The 12,945-nt window shown below is 39.8% G+C and overlaps 1 protein-coding gene across 1 annotated transcript; it reads right to left on the bottom strand.

Annotated features, from left to right (window-relative positions):
• LOC109001246 lies at positions 1–2,655 on the bottom strand. Its single transcript, XM_018978445.2, has 3 exons — positions 2,459–2,655; positions 2,222–2,359; positions 1–493 (listed from the first exon to the last, which is right to left on the bottom strand). Exons 1-3 carry the CDS (start codon positions 2,547–2,549, stop codon positions 477–479), a joined length of 246 nt encoding a protein of 81 aa, XP_018833990.1. The 5' UTR covers positions 2,550–2,655; the 3' UTR covers positions 1–476.
• Between the last annotated feature and the right edge of the window lie 10,290 nt (positions 2,656–12,945).

Raw genomic sequence — 12,945 nt, 5'->3', positions numbered from 1 at the left:
ACGAAATAATGTTGATTTAGAATAAAATCACAACTGAACCAGTCTATTACAGAACAAATAGATCGACTCCTAGCATCAGTTGAATGTGCAGAGAGCTGCACAAAGTAGATTGCACCACCACCACTAAGATCTAAGGTCTACACCCATAATCGGCCATTTGTATTCTAGATCTTAAAAATTATCTTCAGTAGAAGGTCCGTTAAATGGCATCATGACACCTGCTTTACAAAACAGTTTTGCTTGGAAGAGTAGCTCAAGTGATTCATTTTATTGGTGGAGGTTTTACATCAGCCAGTCAGCATCATGAAAGCATCTAAAAAATTGTGTAAACAGGTAATAACTTGAAAGAGTTCTATCAGCCTTACGAACAGAGCAACAGTAACTGGAAAGCAAACATGCATCTACAACTTGAAGACAACATTTTCTGAAAACAAGAATGCCTTGTCTGAAGCTGCCACAATCCATGGAAAAGCATGCTATTCGTCATCTTCATCTGCAATTGACAGCAAAATTACAAGGTAAATAAAGTAGTCGATAGAGAGTAAGAGAAAAGAGGGAGGGAGGTGATGTATATACAGTCACAAAATACAAAGACACAGGTACATCTTTGTTTTCGTTTGTTACAACATTTTATAAATGAAATTATATTAGGTGACTCATAAAATGTCTAGAATCTCCAGCATGGTACGCTCGCCAACTAAACAAACAGTAATTGAACTTCCAAGTGATCTTTAAACATTTAGCCAATTAAGAGGACGTCCTATTTTAGCCAATTAAGAGGCAAAAGCATAAAATTTACAAAACATGAATTCAATTAATTGTCCATATTCAATTTCAGATAACAACCAAAAAATATGTATCAGGATGAATCCAACCATGACTTTATGTAAGAAAATACAAAAGCGCGAGTTTGCATACTCTACCCTAAAGCAAGTAACCTTCAAGGGCTTCTGTATGCTTGTTAGCACAACATAACCAATGTAGGTTTCATAGCATTGGATAGCACAATATATGGAGGGTCTTTTGCATTATGTTGATTTAAAAGGTTAAAATGAAAAGAAAACTTCACATTATTATTGGATATGGAAAACATATAAAAATGTTATCAGGCATCTAAGAGCGCCAAAGGTAAAACACATCCCATTTAAAGACTTAGGTACGGTTTGGATAGTAAGTTGAGATGAGATGAGTTAAGATGAAAGTTGAAAGTTGAATAAAATATTGTTAGAATATTATTTTTTAATATTATTATTGTTTTAGGATTTGAAAAAGTTAAATTGTTTATTATATTTTTGTGGGAATTTAAGAAAGTTGTAATGATTAGATGAGATGAATTGAGATGGGTTTGTATCCAAATATGGAAAATTAAAAAAAAAAAATGCATATCATCTTGAGAGTATAGAGTGTTAGGAGAGTGCTCCCTAGTCCCTTGAATGCCATAACCTCAACCTCCACCCCTTACTTGAGGGAGAAAGTAACACCATGTGGTCTAAGGACCACTGAAGCATTAATAAACCATTATCAATGGTATCCTTCAGTCTCAAAAGAGTTCACAGACCACTCTAGAGATTAAAAAAAAAAACAAAGAGAATTATTAATGTTAACAACATTCAAAGTGCCACCCCCATCAATACCAAAGAAGAGATTCTAGTCTATATGGAAAGAATCTGATACAGAACCAAAAGGTTATCAGATAGCAGAAACCATAGCTGCCAAAATATCAATATTGAGTCGAACTTAGGACCAAGCAAACAACCGTCATAGTTGCTGAAACATAATTGGCATTTCATTTAAAACCAGAACAACATAAGAGTCATCGTAACAAAATTTCACAATATAGACCAATCGAAGCCCACTTAATTTGAATGCTCAAAATAACTGCTATTAGGAGGGCGTGATTCTACTAAAAGAAAACAAACTTTTTGTTAAAAAGTTCGAAACATCATCCAAGCAAGTTAAATGTATCAGAAATATTATCCGGAAACCCAATCAATAAAAGGCGCTTCAGATGATGCGGATTCTACCAAGACAGTGAGAACGGACATGTGAGAACATATACAAGAAATTCAATTTCATGATGCAACAACATAGGCTGATTGGAATTTCACGTACCCACATGAAATGGATACACAATGTCCAAAATTATTCATACAACATCCGATTTGACATCATATAAAAGCAAATACAGAAAAAAAGGAGGAAGAAAAGGAAAAGGAAATACCGAAGTAGCGGCGCTCGTTAGCGGCCTTCGCTTTGGCGAGCATCTTGTCGAGGTCCTCCTGGAGCTGAGCGTCCCATTTGACGAGCTGGTTAACGAAGACGGCACCGAGTCCCATACCCACCACGTGCTCCCATGGATCTAAACACAAAAGGAAAAAACATAATCAGGCCCAGGAGATGACTGTGGAAAAAAAGGAACAGAGGGAAGAGAGGAGGAGGGGTGGAGAGAAGGACTCACGGCGCATGTAAGGGAGTTTTCGGAGTGCGTTTGAGTACATCTGGGTGCCCAGTCCCAGCAGTGCTCCGATCATCGTCGCGCTCCACGCCATCTCTCTCTCTCTCTCTCTGGCTCACCACATCGCTAGAATGAAATCTTGGATCCATGAGCGATGAACCTGTTAGTTTGGGCTGAGTCCGTTGCAAGATTTGGACTCGAACTAGAACCCAGACCCAACATCCAAAACCCGATCGAGTAATCTCTAGTACTCTAACATCCCAAATAATCTACTCAACCTTTTAATTTTAAAATTATCTGTTGATAATAAGTTAAGATAAGATAATATAAAAATTAAAAATTAAATAAAATATTATTAAAATATAATTTTTTTAATATAATTTTTATTTAAAAATTTAAATTTTTTTATTATATTTTACATGAAAATTTAAAAAAATTATAATGATAAGACGAGTTATCAAAAGCGATTAAAAATCCTATTTTGATTACGGTGCGTCACCCTTTAATTTAGAGATTAAAACTTTGAAAAATAATAAAAAAGACTAAATATTAAAATATATAATATCGTTTATCTTTTAGACAGATTACTTCCTAAACTCTTAAAAATGAACCTTATCATCATACCCTTTAAACGCCAATCATTTTGATCATTCTATTGTAAATACGTGTAACCTGTTAACGAAGTTCTTGACACATGGCTCATAAGCAGCATCATAATGGGTTCCGAGCCATCATTGGCAGTTATGTGGAAGAGACTTTGTTAATAAGAAGTCAAAATGATTAAAGTTGAGAGAGTATAACGATGAAAAAGTTTATTTTTTCGAAAATGGGGAGAAAACTTTCCAAACCAAATCAATGAATCATAGAGACTATTTAGCATTAGGAATAGAAAATGATACCATGTTTTTTGAGTTTGCTCATATATTTTATTTTATTTTTAATATTTTTTTATTTAATAGTTAAAAAAGTGACTATTAGTGTATTGATTTTTTTATTAATTTTTTTAAAAAAATTATTAAAATGTCTAAACATGTTTATAAAATATTTAAAATAAAAAGTGTAATTTGTACTAACAGGCACACCAAGTGGACAAACTTTGGTAGCATAGTAGCCAGCCTACCTTTTTTTAAATATTGAAAAAAGAAAGATGAAATGCACTGTCGATACACTCTTTCTTTCAATGCATGTAGCAGGGCCCTTAGTATTAACCTAAAATAAAATCCAAAGGTCAATAAAGTTTGATAAAGTCAACCACTTTTATGAGTCAGGAAATGCTTAGGAAATGAGATAAAATGAGAATTTTATGAATAATAGTAAGATAATCTATTAATAGTAGTAAGATAGTTTAGGTTAAGTATTTATTAGGTTTTGAGAAATGAGAGAGAAAAAATTGAATAAGAAATATTATAAAGTTAAAATATTATTATAATATAATTTTTTAATAATACTTTTGTTTTAGGATTTGAAAAAGTTGAGTTGTTGGGAAGTTTGAGAAAATTGTAATGATTAGTTTAAAAATGTTTGTATTTAAATTATATTTAAGAATAAGATGAAATATCATGAATCTGTCAGGTAAAATCAAAACATTTTATGTTTTCAATTCCTCTATTCATAAGCATTCTTTACATCAACCAAATCAATGGATTATAGATAGTGGAGCCACTGATCATATGGTTAGTTGCACCTCTTATCTACCTCCATTACCTCAATTGTTAATCGTACGGTCAAACTCCCAAATGGAACACTTGCACATGTAATTCATATAGATACAGTGTATCTTTCACACTTCTTAACCTTTTATGATGTTCTTTGTGTTCCTAGTTTCTCTTTTAATCTCATTTCAGCAAGTAAGCTCTCCATCAATATGAATTGTTGCCTGATTTTCCTAGCTAACCATTGTCTTATTCAAGACCTACATTCTTGGAGAATGATTGGGATGGGTGAGCAGCAAGCTAGACTGTATTACCTCTTGTAGGATTCGAGTTCTTCAGCAAGTTTTAAGGTTACCACAACACTTTCTTGTGTCATTCATAATGTTTCTAGCCACTGTCATTTTGACTTATAGAATTATAGATTAGGTCATCTTTCTTGTTCAAGATTGTTGGTTCTGAATAAAGATGTATCTGAAATAAAGGCTTTGAGTTCTTTTCCTTGTACAATTTATCCTTTGGCTAAACAACACAAACTTCATTTTCCTTTAAGCCGAAGCATGTCTTTTTCTACTTTTGACATAATACATTATGACATTTGGGGACCTTTTTAAGTACCCTCTCTTGATGGATCCAAATATTTTCTTATGATAGTTGACGATCTCTCTAAATGTACTTGGCTTTATCTCATGCATGACAAAGGGAAAACCCGACAATTAATCCACTCATTTTTCTCTCTCATTGAAACACAATTCAACAAAAGGATCAAAACTCTCAGATCTGACAATGACATTGAATTTCATATGCCTGACTTCTATGCCGCCAAAGGTGTTGTTCACCAAAAATCATGTGTTGAGACACCTCAACAAATTTATGTCGATGATATCATTGTAGCTGGCAATCATCTTCTCTCTATTACAAATTTAAAGGTGTTTCTTGATCAAAAGTTCAAAATCAAATATCTTGGAGACTTACAATTCTTTCTTTGTTTGGAAGTGGCTCGGTCTGCCAAGGGTATTGACCTCAATCAGCGTAAGTATGCCTTGGATATTCTTGAGGACTCTAGCTTTCTTGGTTCCAAGCCTCTTAATTTTCCCATACAACAAAATCTGAAACCAGGCAAAGATGATGGCCCCCTTTTACAAGATGTTTCCTAATATCGCAGACTCATTGTGCGATTGATTTACTTGACTATCACTAGGACTAGGCCTGATTTGGCCTACTCAATTCAGGTCCTCAGCCAGTTCATGGATACGCATTGGCAACCCCATTTAGATGTTGTTCATCGCATCCTACGATATCTCAAGTCTACTCTTGGCAAAGGTTTATTATTTCCAACAACCACCACTCTTCATCCCAAGGTTTTCACCGATTTCGATTGGGCTGGTTGCCCTGATTCAAGGTGCTCTGTCATAGGCTATTTGATCTTTCTTGGTGACGCTCTTATTTCTTGGAAGTCCAACAAGAAGTAGAATGTCTCTCAGTCTTCGGCTGAAACTGAATATAGGGTCATGGCCTCCACTACCTGTGAAATCACTTGGCTCCTTTCAATCCTTCAAGACCTTCGCATCTCTCATCCACAACCTGCTCTCATGTTCTGTGACAACCAGGTTGCCCTCTATATTACTGCGAATCTAGTGTTTCACAAAAGAACCAAACATATTTTGATTGATTGTTATCTTGTTCGGGAGAAATTACAAGATGGAATTATAAAACCTCTTCATGTCTCTAGCTCTCATCAACTCAGTGATATCCTAACAAAGCCTCTTGGTGCAGCTCAATTTCATTTCCTTTTACACAAGATGGGTGTTATTGATTTATACACTCCATCTTGAGGGGGAATATTAGTTCCTTTGTTGCATGCAACGTTTGGGGTGGATCATTATGTCATGGATGATGGGATGTATTCTCCAATCTTTTGATACCTTGGGCTATTGAATTGCTCCAGTGGCCACATATGAGTCTCCTTGGATGAAAACTCTATCTCGTGTTGGGTTTGCTTATGTGGAGCTTGGTTTATTTTTGTGGTGGCTGATTTGATGACATGATTCGGAAAGAATTTGTTGCTGCGGCCAATTTGATGACATGATCCAAAAAGAATTTGTTGCAATTTTTTGATAGATTTTTAATGAGGTTTGGGCCATGGAGCATAGGCTCTGGCCGATAAGTCGAAGCAAACATGGACAAGCCTCGTGGGGGTCCGGAGGAGAATCCTCAAATAAAATGTTTTTTGACCCGATTTAGCTCTTTAACCGGTCTGACCTGACCCTAATATATTGTAATATTGTATGGCCACATATTGTATTGCCGCATTGTGTATTTGACTTTCAAGAGAATAAAATCGTCTATAGTTCCATGAATGTAAGTACGTTGCCGAACCACTTAAATCTTGTGTGATTGATTTCGTTTTGCTTTACTTTTTCTTCTTGTCGTTCCTAACATCTAACATTTAACTTCTTTGATTGAGAGGAGATAGCAGTAGTTGCTTCCCCTTACTTTGGGTATGTCAAGAGGATCTAGCATGTGATGGCAACATTATATGAGATTGAGATGATGACTTCTGGTCGGTGCAAGCATTCTGGGGGGTTTAGTATCCTGATGTAGTTTCTCTAACCATTTGGACTTGTGTTCCCAGTGTAGCTTATTTACTGAATTCATAAGTTTTATTGGATTTGCAATGTGATTGTTGTGGACACTTTGGTTACGGAAAAACCAAATACCTTTCATGGCAATAGGGGAAAGAATGTTTACTTCCTTGGGGATTTTCAGAGTGGCCGTTGGCTTAAGTATAATCAGAATCAATTGCATAATAGGTTGAATTTTCAGGATTAAGGTGTCTATAGGTGTAACACCCAGTTCCTTCTTCTTACGTACGCTTCTCTCTTTCTAATGTATGTTTCGTCCTGATGACGTAAGCAAACCCTAAAGGCAGAGATTATGTGATCATCTGCCTTTCTCACTACCGACTGCGAGTCACGTTATGCGTGTCGAACCATGATAGCGTGTCTCGAAAGATAACGTGTGACTTCTAGGGCACGTCCAGTGTTTTAAATATGCTGGAAATATTTATAAGGAGTATTTCCATCATTATTGAATTAATATTTGATCTTAAATACGACAATCATAATATTATTGAAGAGCTCCAAAAATATTATAATTGCCGGAAATCATTTTAATATTATTATTAAAATGATTTCAATTATTTAAGATATTATGGGATTTAAATTATGTTGAGAACTTTTATTAAATAAAAGGTTTAACCCTTTTAAATATGTTAAGTGAGACTTCATCATTTATTAATGATGAAGAATATTATTTTACAAACTAAAGTTAGTTTAAAATAATATCTATCCTAATTCCTCTAAGTGTTTTTAATTAAGTTAATGTTTTACGCATCTTCAAATCAGTATTTCAATTCCTCGTCGTTAGATTATCGTGTAGACCCCCAGATGAAAGGACTGGGTTAAATACCCAGACCCCTCTCTTTTCCCTCTCATTTCCCCTTAACCCTCTCTCTCCTCCCTCTCTCCTTCGGCGTACGCTGTACGCAGATCACCTCACGCCGAACGGCTTAAGGCCTCAGCCCGGGGCCGCCGTGCGTCGCCAGGCCACACCGCCGACACCATCGGCTGCTCCTCATGCCGGCGAGTCCATCCATGCCGACTTCTCCCCCTCACGCTCTCCCTTTCTCCATTTCGGAAGTACACAGCCCGAACGGGCTTGTGCGCGTAGCGCCGCAGTGCGCCGCCCAATGGCTCCACCGCTCCCACGGCGAGCTCCTCTCCCACCGGCCATCATCCTCCACCGAAGTCAGCCCCTATGAAACAGTCCTCCCCATCCTTCCACGGCAAGTACCCGAAATGGGTCTCTAGCCCATTTCCCACTGTGCGCCGCCGTACGCGGCCACCCATGACCACCCATGGCCACCATGGACCTCCTCTCCCTTTCCCCCGAGCTCCTCCATGTGACCCATGGCCAGAAGCTCTCCCTCCACCTCACGGCTCCTCACTCACGCACGCACGGGTTGCACGCCGTGCACCACCGTGCACCGCCACCCATGGCTGATGACCGCCATGTCCAGCCTCCTCAGGCCGCCACCAAGCTAGCTCGACCTCCCTTGGCCCCGATCTGCCACCCACGAGAGCACACTCTCTCTCACTCTCCCACGGCTTCTCCTCCATGGAATGGCCAGATCTGCCACCGTGAGCCACCGTGGCGCCACCTCGACGCCACCACGAGATTCACCACACCTCCTTTAGCCAAGCCCTAGGTCTAAACCATCACTTTATGTGATGGGTAATCACTGCACGTGATGGACAGTCACTGCGTGTGATTAACCGCCACTGTACATGGCTAGATCCGCCATGTTATGCTCTTTACCATCATCACAAGGCTATCACGAGCCTTTCCAAGACCACACCTAGCTATCTAAACGCCTAAACAGTCACCGTACGTGAGTTAGCCGCCACGTACGACTCTTCCGACATCATCGGCTATGACGATCTGCAAGCAACGCACGGGTTATCCCGTCGATGATATAACCCTCTATCCATTATTAATTATGTTGGATATTGATTAGTTGACTAGGTTGTGGACTGTGCTGTTAGTATTTGTGGAGTTGAGGCATTGTGATGAAGTGTTAGGCATTTTGTGTAGTGAAGAGTTGGGCCTATCTGTATTGGATGGAGGTGCATTGTGTCGTGTAGTGTACTGTGATGTGTTGGGTGTAATTGGGAAGTGTGCTGTGTAGTGTGATTGGGAATATGTGCTGTAATGGTGACATGGTGTATGTGGAATGGATACGGTGCACACTGAGTGTACTCTGTGTGCATGTGGCGTGTTGTGTATGTAGGGAGTACATGTGGAATGTACTCCATGTGATGGTGAGATGCACCATATGGCGGGTACGCCATAGTGGTGACATGCCGCGATATGTATGAAGGGAGTGTACGATTGGTGTACTCTATGTGGTAGAGTAATGCACCATGTGGCGGATATGCCATAATGGTGATGTGGCATGTGGGATGGGGATAGTACACGCTTTGTGTACTCTATGTGTGGCGTAATGTGAGACAAGGAGAGTATATGTAAAATATACCCTCTTGGCGTGTCGTGGAACGGGATGAGTACAAGTGGAGTGTACTCAGTGACGTAATGCGTGTAAGAGGAGTACATGTAGAACGTACTCTATATGGTGGACGATGCACCATATGGCGTGTGTGCCATATTGGTGATGTGGTATGTATGTGGAAAGTACATGTGGGATGTACTCCATGAGATGGTGAGATACACCATATGGCGTGTATGCCATAGTGGTGATGTGCCGTAGTGTGTATGAAAGGAGTATACGAGGAGTGTACTCCATGGGATATGGTGATGCACCATATGGCAGGTATGCCATAGTGGTGATATGGTGTGTATGAATGGAGTGCATGTGAAATGTACTCCATATAATGGGTGATACACCACATGGCAAGGATGCCATAATGGTGATGTGTCGTAGTGTACGAAGGGAGTACACGGGGAGTGTACTCCATGTGATGTAATAATGTACGATATGGCGGGTATGCCATAGTGGTGATATGGTGAGTATGGATGGAGTGCATGTGGAATGTACTCCATATGATTGGGGATGCACCATATGGCATGTAGGCCATAGTGGTGATGGAGCGTATGTAAAGGGAATACGAGTGCAACGTACTCCATGTGATGAAGTGATGTACCATATGGTAGGTATGCCATAATGGTGATGTGGTGTGTATGAAGGGAGTATATGTGGAGTGTACTCCACGTAGCAGCGACACTCAGTGTGGCGTGCCGTAGAGATAAGGATGATTATGTGATTGATGGGCGTGGAACGTGATGGATAGTGTCAGGAACTGTGAAACAGTGTCCCGAAGTAGCTATGGCGTAGCCTGTAGTCTGAGGTGACAAGTGTCACTGTGATGGACTTATGGCCAGGCGTATGCGCAAAGTAGTAGAACAAGTATAAGAGTGCGCAGCGGAAGCATGACTGGGAAATGTCACGAAGTGACATGACTATTGACAATCGTGCTTGTGATGGGTGAAGTAGTGGAATAAGTGTAAGAGTACGCAGCGGAAGCATGACTGGGCAACGTCATGAAGTGACGTGGTTATTGGAAGTCATGCTTATGATGGGTGAAGTGTTAAAGTGTAGAAATGGCGTAATGGGAACGTGACGAGATGTCACGATGTAACGGGAGTACGTGAGGAACCGTACTCGTGATGAGTCAGGAGTGATGTAATAGAATGTTAGGTAACACGACAAGGTCACGGTGTAGCACTGGAACAATCTCGGGCTATATAACGTGACATGAAACGTAGTTATAGATGGAGTCTTGTCGTGTTAAGTGTTGGGATGAACTGTCAAAAGGGACGGGTAGCGTGAAGTGTCATGCTAGCCGGGTCAAGAGAAGATTGGTATCGGAATATGGCCCTTGTCCCTACGAACAGGTGATCAACGTATTATATACGTTGATCTTAGGTGATAAAGGGGTAAGGTACCTGTGTAACATGGTGAGAGACACGTGCCGGACGGATTCACCGTATGTAATGGGTAATCTGTCATGAGCATAGTTGCACGGAACTAAGCCTCAGAGTTGGCTTAGAGCCATGTGTCTTGCTGGATGGGAATGAGGATTTAGTATGGGCCAAGATGCATGAAGATAGTGACGGATGCATCGTTAGGATGGAGATGTGTGATTCTATCGGTCGGAATCATGCGTCGAATGTGGTTGTAAGAAGAGTAAGACGAATGTCCTAGTGTCTTAATCCTAAGGTGAATAAGGGGTTCACTTTAGTGGATGAGCACTCGAGGCAAGACTTTGAGTTGGAAGTTGTGGTGACCATAAGTGGTCCCCGAAGGGTCTAACATAGTGAAGGGCACGTAAGTGCATGGGATAGAAGGAGAGTGTTCTAAGTATAGCGTAGTTCTATTTATAGTTTAAGTTACTTATGCATTAGATAGAGAATGATGCTAAGGTTATGTGTATGCATGTAGGTTGCCATCTGACAAGCACGTGAATGGACTGAATGACATGCAAGTAGCATGGAGTCCAGGTAAGTGTTACGTTCATACTCTTCTAGAGTTATCAAAGATACAAGAAACGCTTTTCCCTTAAAATGCTCACGAAAAGACTAAAGACGTTTTAAGAAAGAAAATGCTAAATGTTCAAAAGCATAAGTATGTACGACCCCTCATTGGCAGCCCCTTTTTACGCATCCCAAAGTATTAATTGTACGCATGTGAATGGATGACTATACGCTGTATCTATTGTATGTATTTTCTAAGAAAAACCCATAAACTGATGAAGATGCATGAAAGGCATGAAAGCAGATGCTTTTGTGAATCCTACGAACCGACGCTCTCATGTGCGCCACAAGGTGATACTCGCGGATGCCATGATTGACGAAGTTAAAGGTGACACTTATAGGATGCCACGGAAGCTGACGCTTAAGCCCATGTATGTTCTTTGTTAAAGAGAAGATAGAACTGAAATGAAATTGAAAAAGAAGACGGAAAGACCATTTTCGGGCTTACGCCCCAAACGATATTTTCTCACGAAAAGAAATGTTTTCTCATAAAAAGAAATGACTATTTAATGAAAGAACGAACGGAATGAAAGCTTCAGCTCCTTCGAGCTGACATGAACGAACGAATAAAAAGAAAGAAAGAAAGAAACGAAAGCATGAATGTATGAAGACACGTAACGGCCACATGACATGAATGAAAGGGTACCGATGAATGGGCAGATTGCAATGCCGGGTAAGTAGTGCTGGAAGTGCACCCAGTGCTGCCCCCTATGAAAAGGGGTTCCCAACCCGTGGCCACGGGCGGAATCCGGGTCCAAAGGAAGACCGCTAACCCCAAACACACGGGGCGTAATTGTGTGTACTGGCCTATGAAAGCGATAAGAAAGAATGGATGTAAGCACGCACGCACGAACGCACGAATGCACATGTATGCACAAGAGCACAAGAGCACGGGCTCTTTAAGAAATGAAGGCACTGACGGGGGAAACGTTTTACGGCGAGAAAGCCCTTTTTTTAAAGTAAAACCCCGTACACCGACTCTTGAAGAAATGAAGGCAGTGACGGGGGACACGTTTTAAATGGAGGAAAGCCTTTCAAAAGAAAAGCCCCGTCCAGTGACGTTTTCAAACGAACGCACACAAGACACGTAGGCACGCACGTAATAGTATGTACGATTGACGAATGCATGAATGAAAACCTATGTTGTTATATTTTAACCGTATGAAGTAATGCTTACGAGTCTTCGACTCATTTTAGTTTTTATGCATGTCCCTCCCCCTCACAGGAACTGCACGATCAGGACGGACACGGCCCACGGGGAAGAGCACGGAAGTCTAGACACGAGTTTTAAACGTACGAGGCCTTTTTATTATAAGATTTATGCATTCCGCTGTAACCCTCTTTTATGATCAAAGCACATTTTATTTATAAACGTTAGAGTCTCGCACCCTGGGGATGCAAGTGAAAAAGTTTTAAACAGGATGGTAATTCCCGTCGTCCCTTTTTTTAAAATATTTAAAAAAAAAAAAAAAAAGAAAGAAAAGCACGGGCGTGACAATAGGTCAATTTGATCGTCTCCAAAGGATTCTTGAGAGCAGACATCTTAGGAAGAGGTGTTCATTGGATTCAACATTGGATTTGCAAATGGAGGAAAGTAAATCCTCTTGAGGTATATAGTGGATAAAAGACTTTTAAGCTTTTATTGTTAAGTTTCAGTTATATTTTTGTTTTCATTTAATTATGTTATGAAATGTAAAGATCAAATCATAAATGAAATGACTTTTGATT

The sequence above is a fragment of the Juglans regia genome, chromosome 4 (genome assembly GCF_001411555.2).
Source record: "Juglans regia cultivar Chandler chromosome 4, Walnut 2.0, whole genome shotgun sequence".
Lineage (NCBI taxonomy): Eukaryota > Viridiplantae > Streptophyta > Magnoliopsida > Fagales > Juglandaceae > Juglans > Juglans regia.
The sequence above is the reverse complement of the archived record's forward strand: the minus strand, read 5'-3'. Positions and strand labels throughout refer to the sequence as shown.

What these genes read in the sequence shown, in the direction of transcription:
- LOC109001246 (XM_018978445.2), bottom strand. Translation starts at nt 2,549, where the DNA reads ATGGCGTGGAGCGCGACGATGATCGGAGCACTGCTGGGACTGGGCACC. An exon ending in AAAACTCCCTTACATGCGCC is followed by an intron (nt 2,360 to 2,458) that starts GTGAGTCCTTCT and finishes TTTTGTGTTTAG; the next exon opens with ATCCATGGGAGCACGTGGTG.